The sequence below is a fragment of the Centruroides vittatus genome, unplaced genomic scaffold (assembly GCF_030686945.1).
Source record: "Centruroides vittatus isolate TY-2023 unplaced genomic scaffold, ASM3068694v2 contig_221, whole genome shotgun sequence".
NCBI lineage: Eukaryota > Metazoa > Arthropoda > Arachnida > Scorpiones > Buthidae > Centruroides > Centruroides vittatus.
The window spans coordinates 1,042,893-1,060,898 of record NW_027121377.1 but is presented as its reverse complement, the minus strand read 5'-3'; the positions used below and the strand labels follow the sequence as shown (position 1 = coordinate 1,060,898).

General features: G+C 33.9%; 1 protein-coding gene across 2 annotated transcripts in view; it reads right to left on the bottom strand.

The window, feature by feature from the left end:
- Positions 1-6,314: 6,314 nt before the first annotated feature.
- LOC136970856 (kinesin-II 95 kDa subunit-like) overlaps positions 6,315-18,006 on the bottom strand; it is a 45,302-nt gene continuing 33,610 nt past the window's right edge. For both annotated transcript variants that reach the window (XM_067265352.1, XM_067265353.1), the window contains exons 8-23: positions 16,904-16,983; positions 15,224-15,293; positions 15,041-15,133; positions 14,775-14,907; positions 14,599-14,686; positions 14,423-14,518; positions 14,154-14,355; positions 13,959-14,051; positions 13,218-13,322; positions 13,029-13,148; positions 12,832-12,950; positions 12,635-12,751; positions 12,445-12,550; positions 12,234-12,373; positions 12,095-12,160; positions 6,315-7,989 (exon numbers count right to left, since the gene is read on the bottom strand). In XM_067265352.1, the coding sequence (XP_067121453.1) occupies positions 7,896-7,989; positions 12,095-12,160; positions 12,234-12,373; positions 12,445-12,550; positions 12,635-12,751; positions 12,832-12,950; positions 13,029-13,148; positions 13,218-13,322; positions 13,959-14,051; positions 14,154-14,355; positions 14,423-14,518; positions 14,599-14,686; positions 14,775-14,907; positions 15,041-15,133; positions 15,224-15,293; positions 16,904-16,983 (1,722 nt within the window). In that variant the 3' untranslated portion in view covers positions 6,315-7,895. The remainder of the gene's footprint in view (positions 7,990-12,094; positions 12,161-12,233; positions 12,374-12,444; positions 12,551-12,634; positions 12,752-12,831; positions 12,951-13,028; positions 13,149-13,217; positions 13,323-13,958; positions 14,052-14,153; positions 14,356-14,422; positions 14,519-14,598; positions 14,687-14,774; positions 14,908-15,040; positions 15,134-15,223; positions 15,294-16,903; positions 16,984-18,006) is intronic.

Below are 18,006 nucleotides of genomic sequence, written 5' to 3'. Positions count from 1 at the left end.
TTCACTAAAAAACCTTACACAGAGTCTAAACACTTGGAAATTTTGGTTTGCCAAGATTTTTTTAACGTATCGTACAGAATAGGTTCCGCTAAATATTTCCACGTGTTCACCTTCGGGTATTTATGACTGTCAAAGGATCGTATTTTGTTCCAATCCAAATAAAGAAACTACGACATCAAATATCAATTTGTACTCTGTGAGGCCGTAACAGAGAAGCTTGCATCATCATTTACGTCTCCAAAAGAATAAAATATGCCATCATGTTATTCTTGGTTTAAGATGTATTTTAAGGCCCTCGAAGCTGTATTTTTCCATCAAATTTCACGGAACAAGCCTCAGTTCTTAAAAATTACCGCTTGTTTATGCACAGAAATCACTCAGAGTAGCAGTGTTCTCAAATGTACTGCAATGACCATTAAAAAAAAATACCATGTCAAACTGGTGTTAAGCAGCAAGTAACTAAATGTAATGTTACGTGTTTAGTTTGTTTGCTTAGCTGCTTATAGCTTAAAAGCACACATTTTGCCTTTTACAGAAATTGTACATTGTACAAGCAAATGGGATCAAAGGAGACACTGCACACCCATTTCCTCACGTAAACGTGTCACCTAGTCACAAATTGTGTGTACTGAGTGCTGTGCTCTTATGTTCTCACAATATATAATTGGCTCTCAAGTGTTCTAGATGAACTTTCTATAAATTCTTGAGTACACTTATTCTATAAAATGTGCAAAGATTTTAATCTGTCACAACTAAAACCAATTAAACAATGGGAAATTTACTTGTAAATTGCATTGTTTTATCATTGTTTTATTCTTGCAGCATCCTATGCAATTCTGAGTTTGTAAGAATTACACATCCATCACTGCTGCAAGTGTAATAGGAATGTTTCTAAATGGCAGTATTTCTGTGACAGATTCTCCTCTGCCTTGGATACCTACTAGTGACACCAAAGCAATGGTCAAAGCCACAGCAAAGGAAAATTAGTGAGCAAGTGCCACGAATAGAACAAAATTGCCGCCGGGACGGACATTAGTTCTGGATTGGCACACCGTACTCCACGCTCCACGACATTCTATAGTTTGCAAGGTTTCTTCGAGGTGGGTGTGTCACGAAGGCTATGTACAAAAATAACGTTTACCTTTTTGTATTCAGTAAATTGGAAGATAAATATTTAAGGCTTCCATTTGAGTCTCCCTCGACCTACATATTGTTTGTAGCCATCTTTGGGATTGCAAACGAATTCAACTTGTATACAAGTTACGACTATTAAGTTCTTAAATAATAAAAAACAAATTGTTATAGAAGCAATATTCTACAACAATTTGTTTTTCTATTGTTTAAGAACAATGGAAAAAATCCAGCAACATTTAAAATTTTTATGGCACCATTTGTTACATTTTTCAAACAATCTGTCCACTGCATATGCACTTACGTGCCAACTTACCGTAGCAATTTCTGGTGTATTTGCTATTTATTTACTTTTTTTTACGTGGAAATGAGCAATAGTATTATCATTTGCAGTCTGCACTTTGAACCTAACAGATGTACCCATTGTGTATAGAAAATATTTGCACAAAACATCAGTTCCTAGAAAGTTTGGTTTTCCTCGGTATCTACAGGAACGCCCATAGTGCCACCGAGACCACTAAAGCGAATATCTTTGGCTAAAATAGACAATATTTATGATGAGCAGAGTATGCAACAGCAAGATGAAGCTCAAATGCCTGACCCATTGCATCATGTAATCGGGCTTGTTGCAGTGTTTCTGTAAGACAAATACACAGTACACCAAACTTGTTCTTCATTTTAAAGGTCGATAAATTACGTTTATTGATGGGTTACTGCATTTGAAAATATTCATGTGGGCATCCATAAATTACTTCTACATTTTCCTTCTAATTTTTACTCCTCCCTCTGGACATCCAACCAAATTTGACCCAAAACCACGCATTTTATATTTTAAAATCTGATTACTGTATGGTACATTTCTATTTAATTACTTTAAGAATGATGTGTGTAAATTTTAATGAAATATATAGACTTCCAGTGAATCTCAATCCCCTTGTCTGATTTTTGTGTGACTTGTCTTATACTTTCCATTTGCAAAATTTCCTCAACTTTAACACAAAATAAGAAAAAGTGAACTTTTAAGAAATTTGCAGGATTTCCCGGGTGAAAAAAACAGCCAGGATCCCGTTTGAGAAACCTTAGTTGTGTATTATCCAGTGCAGGTACTCCTCGATTTATGAATGCAATTGGTTTTTGGAGTTTATTGTAAATTGAGCGCCTGTACATATTCCTTAATTTGGTGAAATTTTCAGCTGATACAAATATAAATTATCTACTGGTATTTACTATCTATATATATAATCGAGACGAGTTGATGACGATGATAATAATAATCAGCGCAGAGCCCAAACGGTAAGGGGTTGAAAGTTGAAATTTGGTACACAGTTAGGGTACGTCACAAGAACGCACACTAAGAAGGGATTTTTCGAAATTCCTCCCCATGGGGGGAGGGACGGGATTAAGTCTTAACACTTTCTCTTAACACTTCCATCAACGATGAAAGCCACGTGCAAGATGCAGATGCAGTATTTTTCATTTTTGCGGGAAATCGAACATATTTTTAGACCTATCTAAAAATTCTGTAATTAGTCTGGAAACAGGGAGGACCCAATTCTTGCATTCTGTGAAAATGGGTAAGGTTGACTATAACATAATAATCTTAATATTCGCTAAAATGGTTAGGAGTTGAAAGTTGAAATTTGGTACACGGTTTGGTACTTAAATCTGGTACCCTAAGTGTTAAGTAACAATGGAGAACAAGAGAAAGCGACATGCAAGATTTATGGGCTCTGGAAAAAAAAAGAAAAAAGAGAAAGAGTAATATGTTAGAACACATTCGGTTTTCAAATTTAAACAGATTAGTTTGATGTTTCTTTAGAACATTCGATGCAAATAGAATGATAAAATCAGAACACGTCGTGAAAATCGAACAATATCAGAACATTCGATTTTCAAATTCAACCTTTCTTTAGAAATACTTATTTTATTGATGACATTACTCTTTTTCTTTTGTGACTATAACATAATTATCTCAATCTTCACTATTGTTACTTTTACCCGAGCAACGCTAGGTAAAAAACGCTAGTTAAGGAATAATTGAAATAATCAAAGCTCTGAAAAATATTAAACTATTATTTATCAGTTCTGCAAATTAGTCGTGAAAATTGTGTATATATGTGATAAACAATCGTATTTGTATTATGTATTTCCTGCAGGAGCGCAGATTTTTCCTTCGATTGTCATGTTTGGTTTGCTTCAAAGATGGCGGCTCAGTTTGGGGTCTAGTAGTATGTTGTAGAAAAGATGTGAATTGTACTGACAAGCACAGCACTGATTATTCTGTCCCCCCTGGTCACAGCCATCAATTCCAATTGGTTTCCCGCTTATATTCTCACCAGCTGTTACGATAATAGTTAATTTCCTATCAATTGCTGACTAAACTTGAGTATATTGAAGAATTTTTAAATAAATTTTGCGGAAAAAAAGTCAATCATCTTGAATCGACGCAAATGCAAACAAATTTTAGATGTTACTGTGGACTTTTGACACAAAGTACAGAAGCTAAGACCAATTTTACTAGTATTTTTGTGAAGATTGGCGATGCTCTCACCCAAGAAATTTGTATCAATATACGACAGATCCTTGTTTTTATGGGATGCGTTTCTGCAGCTGAGTTATAATTTGAAAATGGCACAACAAATTTGTAGTTACTCTCAATATCAAGTGATATCTGTTCCTGGCCGTTGCATCATTCTATAACCTTGATTGTTAAAACTGTGAATTGACTAGCTTTTTACACAAGATTTTCAGTTATTTTCAAATGAGTTTACAAGTCACATTGACATAACAGACACTTAAGTCTTTTATTTGTTCAGTGTCCTCCTCTACTTCCATAAATTGCGTGACAATGATGCAGTTTCGACATCCATCTCCAAACACTGTCTAATTTTGGCACTTTCAGGTTAAATGGTTCCTGTTTTGGTCAAACGAACTGGAATCTCAACCTTTTGCAGGTACATCCTCCTCATGGATGTGGCTAATTCCTATCTATGGATGGAGTTTGGTCGATTTGAGGGCACAAGCTTTCGTAGTGTTTCTGACCAAGTGTTGTCAAAATATGTAAGTGACAAGTGCTCTTCAGACAATTGTTTTGGAACATTGATATTTACACTTTTGAGAGTACTTCTATAGGTGCAAGTTCCCAACAAATGGTCCATAGACACAAACCCTCGAGATTTCTGTAAATTGTCATAATGTTTTCTGGATGGTGTGTGTGTTTGTTTGTTTGTGTATCATTTAGCAAATTTTGCAGGTGCCGTTACAATGGAGAAAGTACACCTGACACTTGTCTAAATTCAGCAAATTTGCTTCTTTCACCTGCCAAATACCTTTCATAACTTTGATTACAAGAAAAAAAAGGGCAACACTGACTTGGAAAATCCATGTCAGTTTTGTCATCATTCTTTTTGTAAAAACAAATTTTAGTGTTTACCAGTGTGTCCACTTTTGGATCTTTGCAGATGATGCAATTAATGGACGATTGCAGTACTCAATGCTTGCCGTTTGAGTCAAAGGATTTGGTGTGGTGATGAAATTCTTCATTCCTACTGACTTTGTAATTCATTATTGAATTTAAAGAATGACCAGCCAAAGGTTATACAAACAAAAGTTCGAGTCCTTTTTTCTTTATTTTCTTCCTTTATTCCGGTCAGGAACCACCGTGCGGCTGGCGACTTGAAGTCAAAAAAAACTTCTAAAATAACGAACAAAATACCATTAGACAATTCACAACACAATTAAAAATGATCCAGAGGGCCTGCAGCTAAAAGCGATTATATAACACGGATGCTATTGTGGAAGATTAACAGTTTTTAATGCTTCGTAGACGCCGTAGCCTACAAAAACAGGTTGGCGCCGAAGATCATTTTTAATTGTGTTGTGAATCGTCTAATGGTATTTTGTTCGTTATTTTAGAAGTTTTTTTGACTTCAAGTCGCCAGCCGCACAGTGGTTCCTGACCGGAATAAAGGAAGAAAATAAAGAAAAAAGGACTCGAACTTTTGTTTGTATAACCTTTGTAATTCATTATTGAATTTAAACTTTAATTCCTGAGTTATGTACAAAAATATGGTCATTCTTTATTTGTGAGATCCAACATACTTAAAACATTGGAGATTGCAACTTCAAAAACACGAATCTCTCTTCTCGATTTGGCTATGTGAAATTGAAGTCCCGAGGTCAAAATATCTGAATGCTCTTTGTCAATTTTGAAATATGAATTATTGTAGAATGAGCAGTAGCAGCCAGAAACATGCGCTACATTTTCCAGTAAAAAGGCTTCAAACTTATTCAAAAATAACTGAAAAACTATGTACAGTGGAACCTCAATATACGACCTTAATCTGTTCCTGATGTTTGGACTCATACCGAATAGGACGTATACCAAACCAACTTTTCCCATAAGAAGTAATGTAAAAATAATTAATCCGTTCTCATGTAAAAAAGCCCTCTTGATATGATATATTAATGGGGTTGTAAAATATTTTAAACACTGAGCACATCAAAAATCTATAATAAAATTTATTTTTTTATTAAAGCTATTACAGTATATTGTATATTATTATTTAAATCATTAAATCAAATCAAACCAAACTCTCCTTAATACTAATAATCTGTTTAGAAATTGATTAAACCCTTTTGCAACATTAGCAGATTTAATAATGTCTCTATTTTTCACGATTGTCGATATCGTCGTTCTCGGAATATGGTATGCAGCAGTTAAATCTCGAACACCCATGCCACCTTCATATTTCTCAACAATCTCTTTTTTCAGTTCCATTGTGATTCTAGTCATTTTTTTAGTTTTCTGTTGCTTTTCATTTGCCTTTTTGCAATTCATGATTAATAAAAATAATAAAATTTTACTTACAAATTAAAATCAGAAGAAATTTAACAAAGTTATAAACCATGGGACCGCGAATGTCTAGTCTGGTCTAGTACACCGATAGTGCTACTTGTTCATAGATGGCGCGTATAATTGAATTAAGTCGTATACCGAGCAAAATTTGTTTCGTCCAAACAGGACGTATTCTAAAGCAGACGTATACCGAGGTTCCACTGTATTTGTGTTTTGGTGAACAAAAGTGACTTCAATACAAAACTCTACTGTTTGATCAAACAAGACAATATTTGATACAACACTGTAGACAGAAAATGAATAAACAGACATTTGCTCGAGTCACTAATTTTCCATATCGATTATTTTTATTTGATCGATAAACATACATTTTCAAAAGTGGAAATTTTCATGCCTTTTGAAACAAAACGACAAAAGGTGGGAATGTTTGTAGACGAAATGCAAAATAAATAATTTTCTTTTCTCACAAACTATTTACATGAAAATAACGAAGCTAAGTCGTGCGATGAAATCCGACCGAAGAACGTTCATAATAGGAACTTTTCGTGGACGATTACGCTAAGAAGGCAATAAATAAACATGTGAACTGAAAACAAATCGGTTTGCACTGGGGAAAAAACAACGTTAAGTACAACTATAAAATGTTTTGAAATATTGCACCAATGAAAGTGTATCACACGCAAACTGCTCGCGAAGCCTTCCGACTACACCTAAAAATCGACAGGGGCCGATTTCGAAACGAAAAACTAGTGTTCTAATCCGAACCTATCACTGTACAATAAATAAATAAAGACCTGAGTTTGTAGCAATCATGCCCTGTAGGGGGCGTGCGAAATTAAGCCGAGTACCGACAGCCAGACAGCACATCTCCCATTCCTCTAGTAGAAATTGAAAGAGAGAACGTTAAACACCTTTTACAAGTTGCTTGCATGCCATTTGCAAACGAAGATGATGCGACAGATGACGACACTAATAAAGTAAATCACAGTCTCGTTTATACATATCTATATATATGTATATAATTTTTTTTTGTTTTCATTTGTGTGGAATCTCAAATAATAAAATTTGTGCTTAAAAAATATAATACATACCCAAAATATATATGTATATATATATTTTTATGTACATATTTATGTAAAAAAAGGGTCATGTACCGTACAAAGTGTTCGTGGGCAAAATATGACTAGTCGAAAATCTCTATCCAACCCAAAGGAAACGATAAAAAAGTGGAAATTCTGCTACCTACCGTTTATCAAAGACTTTAGCAAGACTATGATTTGAAAAACAAACAATACTATCATTACAAATTGAAGGATGAGAAATAAGCCACAGTTCCGCTCCAGAGAATTCTCGCAATTTTTCAAAGGCCACGAAGTACCTCGGGATTTCCAAAATTGTTTCCGAATGCCGTCTTCTGCTCCGCCAAACATCTTTTTCTTCAATTTTGAATTAATTTCGCTCAAGTCCGGAGACGAGTTGTACGTTTTGTATTTGTAAGAGAGATTTATACGATTGGCGAAATGCTTCGAGTCGGGAATCTTCTTTTGCCACGATGAGGTTCCATTCTGTTCCATGCACTTCAGGCTGCACAAGCTGGAATTGCTATGCCACTTGTGTTGCCGCGAGAGGTTGCCTTTTTGGTACCTGTCGACTGACCGAAGGGAGTAGTGTTCTGGGAAAGACTGCCAGAATTCGAACGGCTGCGAAGTCGGAACGTCATGCCTGAAGCGTGACCGGTTCTGTTCGCAGCGTTTCGACTCGCGTGTTCTGCCACGAAATATGCCGAAGCGGCACGCCGAAGTACTGTGCGGAAAACAGTTTCTTTCGTTTTTGCAAAAACTTTGGAAGTACGCAGCATGCAAGAACTTGGAATGGTTTTTACGAGATGTGGAAGTAGGGAAGAAGTTTATTTTGGGACTAATCCTCTGGGTTGAGGATAACGACATGTGGTGTCTGGCTGTTGGGATTGGGGGTGTTGCTTTCCTGTACTTGGTCGATTACTGGAAAGAAAAAGTAAAATAAAATCAACTATAAATTACATTCATTTAAAATAATATAATTTCTAACATACATATTATTTTGTCTCCATTTTTGATAGAGTTGTTTCTATACTTCTGTGTAGTTTGACAGTTTCACCGATACAAAATTTCTCTCCCCCACTGCCTCCTGGTCACTAAGAGGACCTTTTCTGCTTGCTCACATAGGTTTGGCTGCAAGACCTGGGAGAGCCCCAATATATCTGTAATGGACTGTTCATGAAAAATTTCCAATTGCTCGTCCAAATTCTCTAGAATGTTAGGTTGCAGCCTTCACTGTCTCGGCTGTCCAGCAATCAAAACTACCCCTTGGCATTAAACTATGTCAAAGGTTTTAACACAAATTGATTTGAGTTGATATTCCATAGCTTTGGCTGATTTCGAGGGATATAAGGTCTACATTATTATATTATCTTATCATAACATTTATAATTGGTTGGAGAAAGGTTTTCTACTTTATAATATAATACCTTTATGTACATTTAAAATAGACTAGTATGCAGTTGATTATTATGGTACAATGTCACTAGCTACAGTTTATAAGGAAATTTGCAGTAAGAGCCATCATAAATCTACAGCAATGTTTCCCAAAGTGGTTTCTATAGACCCCTGGGAGTTCTTGGAACCATTGATGGGCCCAGGGCAAATTAAAATTAATTTGGGGGTCTGTGGTCAATATCTGGGATTCTGCAAAAGGTTTAATAAAAAAGAATAATGAAAATGGGTCACAATCATTTTAATGAAAGTAAAAAATGACTAACAATTTATTTATTTTTATGTCCTGAGTAAAATATATAAGCATAGATAAGTACAGTACATAAAATACAAGTAATGAAAAGCATTGAATGGTGGGAATACTAGCTAAAGCTTGCCCATTTTGAAATGAGCTCTGTACTTCATTTATTGAATAGATTTTGACATCTTAAAATTTATTTTGTTTGTTTATATTACACAGGTTCATATATGAAGGCTATTTTTTAAATAAGGTCCGTTTTTTAATAAGAAGAAAAATACTGTAAATATCATTAATATATATTTTTTTCCATATTCTACATACTTTTATCTACTTTTCTACATAATTTCCATTTTGTTTAAACATTTGTCATACCGCTCAACAATTTTTTGAATTCCAATTTCAAAGAAATATGCCGCCTGTCAAGAAGCCCAATCCACGACTGCAGTTTTCACTTCTTCGTCGTTGAAATGTTGACCACCAAGGCACTCCTCCTTTAAGTATCGAAACAAGTGAAAATCACTGGGTGCAAGGTCTAGACTGTGTGGATGATCGTATCGAGTCAAAATGATAAAGCACTGTTTAATCTTTTTGTTTTGTGATCGTCAAAAAGCAGTCTTGAAACGCACCGACAAAACAATTTTCGATAATTCAGTTTCTCCGAAACAATGGTATACAAAACTGATCTTGAAATCTGTGGAAATTCAATTGATAATGTTGAAATCGTGAATCGTCAGTCCTCTCGAATTTTGTTATCCACATCACGAATCAAATCTTCAGAAATCAGAGAAGGTCGGCCAGGGCATGGCTCATCATGCACATTAACTCGCCCATCCTTGAACATTCTTACCCATTTTCGAACTTTACTGTCACTCATAGCATTATCACCGTAAACTTCACAAATCTGACGGTGAATTTCCGCTGCTGCCAAGTTTCTTGCATTCAAGAATTGAATAACAGATCATATCTCACAGTCGGCGGGAGACTCAATTTTCTTAAACATTTTAAACTTCTACAGCTCAGCATACAGACAGACGATATCGCTGCAAATGACGTCAAAACGCGTGCCAAGCTTGCTTGGAGCAGAAGCGCATGCATACTGCCGTGATTGCACATTATTCTCACTTTCATTCACAAACGGACCTTATTTAAAAAATAGCCCTCGTAACACGGCAAAAAAATTGCGATCGTGTTCGTATAACACGCTAAAAGAGACTCGTATAACACAGTAAAACGTCATCGCTGACTCGTGTCGCGACAAGATTGGTTGAATCTGGACCAATAGTGGATATTGTACAAATCGTTGAGTTTAAACGAGCACTGGACCTACTAAAAAACCTTTATTATTCAATGGCCATAAAAATTATATTTTTATTAATGATGTCTCCAAAGTTCAGCGAATTTTTCACAGAAAAATAACTTATCGGGAAACACGTGCCCACCATTCAATGAGCTGCTCCGCGACAAAAACAAGCTTAAGCAATGGCATCGTCGAATGGTGCACTTGGTAAGTAATCCTACAATTTTTTGTTTATAGCATAGTTTATATGGATTATTCCCAAAATATTATACATGTTTTGGAAATGTTGAGTCAAATTAGTCTAGAATCCATTAATTTTATGGAACAAAACCTTTCAAACAGCCATATCCCCTAAACTGCACACGTGTTAGGCTGTGATTGGCTCATGTATTTAAGTGACTCATACAACATGGAATTCATATAACACGGAACGTATCTACAGTGTTATAGGGGGGTCTACTGTTATTTTATTTCATTTTTCTTTCCAAAACAGTGATAATTATGGGTTGTTTTTCATAATTATAAAAACCATTTAATGACTAAAAATAATAATAAATAATTTATTTTGATCAAAAATGTTTTTCTATGAAAATTCAGTAGATAAAATAAAAAACTTATTAATTTTATATTTTTGTAATGTAATTTATAACCTAATTAGAAATAAATTATACCCGTTTTTAAAAACGGGCAAGCTTTAGCTAGTAATTTCAATAAATATTACTTAAAAATAAAATATAAATAAAACTTTAAAGTTACCATTCATCATTTAAGACATCAAAGTTGAATTTGTAATTTTGCTATTAATATTATGTAGTTGTGTAGAGTTATTTCACTTGGGGATTCATGGTCAGGTTTTTGCTATGAGAAGGGGTTCGTGGACATAATAAGTTTCAGAACCATTGATCTACAGGATGTCTGAAAAGTTACTGTGCAGTGATAAAACTTTCATTAAAGTTTCGTTAAAAGAGAAGTTTTAGGTGTGATATTGCAATTTCTCCTACAACAAATGCAAAAAATGATCCCAGAGATCATTTTTGGGATTTGTTGTAGGAGAAAGATCCAGAGATCTAGCATTCCAGATTCCATGGGAGATTACATGATTGGAAAAAAAGTCTTCCAAAAACCGGAACGTCTGTGAGCAAGTGGTAATTTCATCTGCTGCAGAATGGAAACTTAGGAAAAAAATGCTAAATGGTACAGGATGTCTGAAAATTTACTGTGCAGTGAGAAATTTGTGATGACATTAAAGCCATACATAGGTCATTGCATACAAGACCCTTATGTCATCACAAATTTCTCACTGCACAGTAAATTTTCAGACACCCTGTACCCTCTAGCATTTTTTCTTAGGAAGAACACTGAAAGGAAGCTAATGATACTTGCAATGAATTGTTCAATCTGTAGTTTGCTGTATATTACAACTATAATAAAACACTAAAGAGAAATTGGCAACCTTTTAAATTTTTTTATGCATGTTAACACTAAAACAGAAGATTTTAATTGTTAATGTACTGTACTGTACATATAACTGCCAAAAATCATGGATACTTCTGAAAACCCAAATAATTTTTTAATGTTAAAATTAAACAAACATTTCAATGTTTCATAATACAAGTTGAGTCTATCCAAAATTCCAAAAGTATTTGAGGGCTGACACAGTGGAATTTTTCATTTGAGACACGTTAAGTACTGGGAATGTTCTGAATTTCTCCCTGTGCCCTTTTTTCCGGATGCCCATCAACAAACTAAGCGAGAAGTACTGGTAAATACATCTCTAATTCCTTGAACATGTTTAGATCCCAATTTTTAACACATATTTACCAGGATACATTTGAAATTTAAACAAATACACATTCTTTGCAATGTTTCTTAAAACAGAAGGTTATTTATATTGGGGGTTTAGCAGTGCAAATATATAAATATTCTGAATGAGCATTTTGGATAAAGGAATCTCGATCCCTTGCTATAAATGTTTCATATCAAAAATGGAGGCAACAGACTAAAATTAGAAAAGGTTGCTTGTAACTTTTACTCACGTTTTGAGATGCATAGCATCTCGTCGTCCTATTCTAATTTTGTTGTCCAGAGAAAATACGCTTAGACTATATTAAAGAAAGACGAACATTACAAAAAGATATGTTCTATTTGGCAATTAATATAATTTGTTATAATCACCTAGCATCGATATTGACGTCATCCTCTTCTCTGAGAGCATCGACTAAAGCTGCCTGCAAGTGAGGTGCAACTACTGGTGCATCGTAGTCGCGAGTGGTACGATTCGGCATATCTAATTCCACTTGCAAGATGTTTTCTCCCTAAATATTCAACTCTGTCAATGTAACAATAATAATAAATAAATAAATAAAATCTTAAAACACAGTTTTACCTTATAACGTGGGTTTCCACCCATAGAAGAAGCCATTCTTGCATACTGGGAGACAGGACGACGGCTTCCTGTTGTAGATACAGGCCTCTTTTCCGATGTCTGAGTACTGAAAATTAATTTTATGAACATTTTATATATCATTTAAAAACTGGCAAAAAGCTAAATATTTCAACTCTAAAATCTAGCATACTTAGGGACTTGTGATATTGGCATCAACTTCCATTGGTCGTCGTCTTCATCGAACACCACACGGCTCAAAACTTTATTTTTCTCTTCCAACGGAATGAAGTTTTCTATTATAAGGTATCTATCAAAGTAATAAAAAACAGTCACTTGATTTGTTCAAAATAAATCTCGGTTATATAAAAACATCGATAAAAGTCTCACTTCAATTTCAATTCTTTAGTCAATTCATTTTGAGTCATTTCTAATTCTTGACGTTCTCGTGAATGTTCTTCCTGAAGATCTTGTATCTCGGCTTTAACTGCTTGCAGTTTCGCAAACAACTGAAATTAATATCTTTTTAAAATCCTCCTTGCAAAATAATAATTGACAAACATTTAATTTTATAACAAACAGTATACCTTTCTCAACTTCTTTGTTTTAATTTCAATTTCTTGCTGTAGTGAACTAAAAGTTTCTTTAATCTCTAAATTTCCCTCTTCTTTATCCTCTAATTTTTGAAGCATTTCTCGTTCACGGCGCTAAAACAAATTTATTACTCTCTCAAAATGACAAAATCGTGCAACTGATTAGATTATGAAAGTATTTACTTTCTGTTCTGCTATCTCCTGTCTTCTCTGTTCAAGTGCTCTTTGTTGTTCGTTAGTGTGATCTATAATGTTTTTACCTCCGGATAACAGTTTACTTTCCATTGCCTACATAATAAATTTCAAATTAATTTTCTATTTTAATTTTAAATTGTTGCTAATTGTCATTAAAATTTAATTACTATTAAAATAGTATTCATTAATCGTTACTTTTCCAACTTTGTTATATACTATGTAACAGAAGGAAAGTAAAAGAAGGAAAAGATCAGTCAAAAAAATGACCCCCAAGATTTTTGAGCCTAGGACCTTGAAATCCAAAAAATTCAGGGGGTTTTCTTTATGTACAGATGTAAATGTGCATGCATGAAGGGCATGATTTTGTTCACCCACTTTCATGCTTCTCGTGTGTTTTTTGTCAAAAATTTCTGAAATTTTGCAGTGAGGTTTGCATAATGTGAGATTGATGCTATTAAATTTTAGTGGTTAAAGGTCAAGAGAGTGGAGAGACAGAGGGGTTGTGTGTCAAATCTCAAGTAGGGTCAGACCTATTGAAGATTATACTCATTATCATCATTTACAATTTTTTCTATAAAACTCATCTCTATACACAAAACTAAGCTTTTGCCATTTTATATTTTTTAATTACATAAAATGTTTTTTTATTAAAATATCACAACAGATGGTACTACATGCAGTTTAATGTTGTTGCTGGATAAATTAAGCAACTTGTTAATAGATTTTTACCTTTATTTTAGTAGCAAGCATGTCCCTCGCATCTTGTTCCTTTCGAATTTGCTCTTGACGATTCTGCATCTCATTTAAGAGCTTTTCTTTTTCCTAAATTATTAAAAAATTTTATTAGAATGATATGATTGCTTTAAATTATTTAATTTTATAAAATCTTCATATTTTATATGAGATATGCCTGCTGCAGCTTACTTCTGCAATTAAGTTCTGGTCACTTAAAACATTTTTCCGTTCTTCTTGAAGCTTTGCTTCCTGTTCTTTAAGAAATTCTTCCTCACTATAAATATCTGAATCTATTTCGACATCTTCATATTCTCCATCGGTTGTACCGTCTCCTTTGAAATGTCGTTTTTTCTTTCGTTTCCCAATTCTTGAGGCCAGTTGGGTTTTTAATCTAAGCAATCATATAAATTAGAATACATTAGACAACAATAAATGCAATTAATTTCTGCTAATCTTACCTGGAAATTTCCTGCTGGAATTCTCTTAATAGAGCATCCTTTGGATCTTCATTAACACGAGGTTTATTCTTGATGTTTTTAGCTCGGTTTGCATACCTAATTAATTCATAATCATTAAATGTATTGCTTAATTATAATTATTTCAAATGTAATAAATATTTTTTTAATTAACAAACCTGAGAGTTATTAATGTTTCATCATAATTATAACTTGCTGGTCCTATATTAGCTACCATGATAGTTTTGGCATTTCCTCCAAGAGAATCTTAAAATAAATTATAATTTTGTGTTACAGAAAGAAAAATAATTCCATCTCACTTATTTTTCTTTCATTTTTTAAAAGTATAATTTACCTTGAAGAAGCCTGGTTAATTTTGAATCTCGATACGGAATGTGTGAACTTTTACCGTCCACAAGTGCAGATATCACATTTCCAAGAGCAGAGAGAGACAAGTTTATTTTGATAGCTTCCTTCTGTCTTTCTCCCTAAATAAATGACACACAATTTTAAAAAAATAAACTATAATAAAGGAAAAATCTCTTTGCAAAGTTGAAGCTACCCATTTATTGATTTAAATTTTTTTTTTTTTTTAGTAATTAGAAAACTTTATCAACTCACAACAGCCCCAGTCTTAGCTTGTCTTTCACTTCCAGCCAAATCTACAAGATTCAATTTTCCCACTCTTATATGATGTTGTCCATCTATACCAAGCTGTAGAAAATGTAAAAAGAAATAAATAAATCTTTCTCCAAAAACTTTACTACATATGTTAAAAGCTTCATGTACACCATTTCTACATACCTCACTGTGCTCAATAGTAATGATGAATATTGCATGTGACCTTGAACTATGCAAATTCATATTTGTTGCTCTGAAAAATGATTAAAAAACTTATTTAATTGTTGAATTAAAACATTTGCAATCTCAAAAATTGTAAAATGTAATAAAAAAAAAAAGATAACTGCATTGCCCGCTCTTAGCCCTGCAAAAAATATTAAATTTTGCACACACACTCTGAAGAGTTCTGTCTTTGATCACCCTACATAATTCTGGGTTATGTGACAAATCTAAACTTACTAAAAACAAATTGTAATAGAGCATTATGCAAAGTAAGATTGAAATAAGTTCATTTAGTACCATTTCTGGGAAGAAACTCTGAGCATTATGGACTGATGTACAAGTGTGTTTCACAGAGAAAGTACCATTGTCCATTTCACCACATAACTGGACATTTTACACCATTTACACAAGTCCATTTGTCATAAACAACCCAAGATATAGTGAAATGAATGATGTTACCTTGTCCATAACAATGTACATACACATCAGTACATAATGGTCACAGAGTTTCTTACCAGAAATGGTATTTGTGTGCCTCCATATCCCATTTATTCACATGACTTAGTTCCTTGTAATTTTTATCTTAACACCAACGAAACAACATCTACAAGGATGCCATTTTGAGTCACAAAATAAGGTAAAAGCAGCATTGCAGGAGATTGCAAAAGATGGTTTACTTGAATGCTTCCAGAAGTGTATGATCACTGACAAAAGCATATCATCTAAAGGGATTATTTTGAAGGTGACTGCACATCAGTGTTTTAATCTATTTGAGTCAAGGAACTAAACACTAATTTCCCAAATTTTTGGATCCTATACTGTAGTTATGTATATAATTAAATTTTGCTTTTTCTGTCTAATATTAGCATTCATATTCAAAAAATACACAGGCAAGCAGCATTCAATAATAGGAAACTTTGAAAGGAAATAAAAAACCATGTATTTGTTGCCAAAACTTGCAGACAATACTACTTAATTTATCAATGTGAATATCAAATAAGTTACTACAGAATATAATAGCAATGTTTATGTTGAAAGAAGAGAATTGCCTATAGGATACTGAAAAATCTTTACACTCAAATATTACTAAGCATCTGCAAGCTTCCACAATAGAATGCATGTCATTTCCATTGAATCTGTTAAAGTTTCTTACTTTTGAATGTCGCAAGTAAGCTTATTTCTGCAAACCAATGATGGAAATAATCAAAGTATAGTGATGACAGGAGGCCAAGCAGTTAAAGCGGCAGCCAACCACTCAGGGGTCCTGTATTGAATCTGGATGGATTAAGAAAACATTCAGTTAAGCATCAAGCAATGTGCAACTTTGTTCTTAACTTCACCTATGAATATTGTTTACCTATTATGATACTAGACTAATTTATAAGGAGACTGCAATCTCAATTAAGTAAAAATGTAAAAAATAACAGAACATGTGCAAAACAGAATGCTAGAAACAATAAAACACAGAATATAATTGTCATAGTCTTGTTCTTAGTGGAATTAACTTAACAGAACTCCTTAATCTTCTATGCCAGAGCATTTAAAAAATAAATTACCAAGTGATCTTTACGAAACAATTATAGAAAAGAAATAGAATGCAATTTAAAAATCATTGTTACAAATTCAAGTTAAATATCTTACCCCACAGCTCTGTTTTGATTGCCAATAGTCATCACATGTTCAATTTCTTTCACGCTTTTGCATACAAATGTTGATAAATCCTAAAAAAATTGAATTATATTGAAATTACTGTCTAAACTGGTCTTTATAAATACAAAATAATTTATTATATAAAGATAAATTTTATAAGATTTGTTGAATGTTGTCAAAACACTTCATTTATCTTAAAAAAAAATATTTGAAATTTTTAATCCAATTAAGTTTTTAAACTAAAAGTATATTTTTTTAGCATTAAAACCAATTTTAGTAGTAGTATGCACCACTTAACAACTGGGATACATTTCAAGAAAGATATCATTAAGTAATTTTAATCGAGTGTACTTAGATACACCTTATAAGGTATGGTTTACTTATATATGCTATATGTAATACAATTACAAATATATGTATCTAAACAGAAAACAGGTATGGGCAGTTAGGAACATTTCAGTTCCTTATAACTTCATGGGACTTCTATTATCTATGCAGTTTGCTCTTAAGTGTGTAGGCTGTGGTCATCGGGCACTATAGTCCTTGACAGATTGAAGCGGTCAGTTCTCGTTAGACGCCAAAGGAAAAAGGCGAGAATTCCTTGATGTCGCTGACATCACCACCGCATGAGACCCTCTGGCAGTGTACACAGTCGGTCGTGCCCTTATTAATCCCCTGCGAGTGCTAACGATAACTTAAGTTGAAACGTACCCGTTGTCCAGAGCGGATTGTGATCAGTGGTGTAGCTGCCTCAGAGCTTGTTGGTCATGGGGTTTCCTTTTTCGTGTCAGTTGGGACGCGTGTTATAAGGTCGATGACAAAAGCTGGTTTCAGGCGGTCGATGGTGACGGTTGTTTCTTTGCCATTAATGTTTATCCTGAATGTCTTGCCAGAGCGTTCAAGTACTCGGAATGGGCCATCATATGGGGACTGTGGAGGTCTACATGTGGCATCGTGGCAAACAAAGACATGCAAGCAGGTCTGCAGATCGCAGAAAATAAATGTTTGATGAGTGCCGTGATCAGACAGTGAAACAGGACGTAATCGTCACATTCTGCACCAGAGATCAGAGACAAAATCGGACGATTCTATCA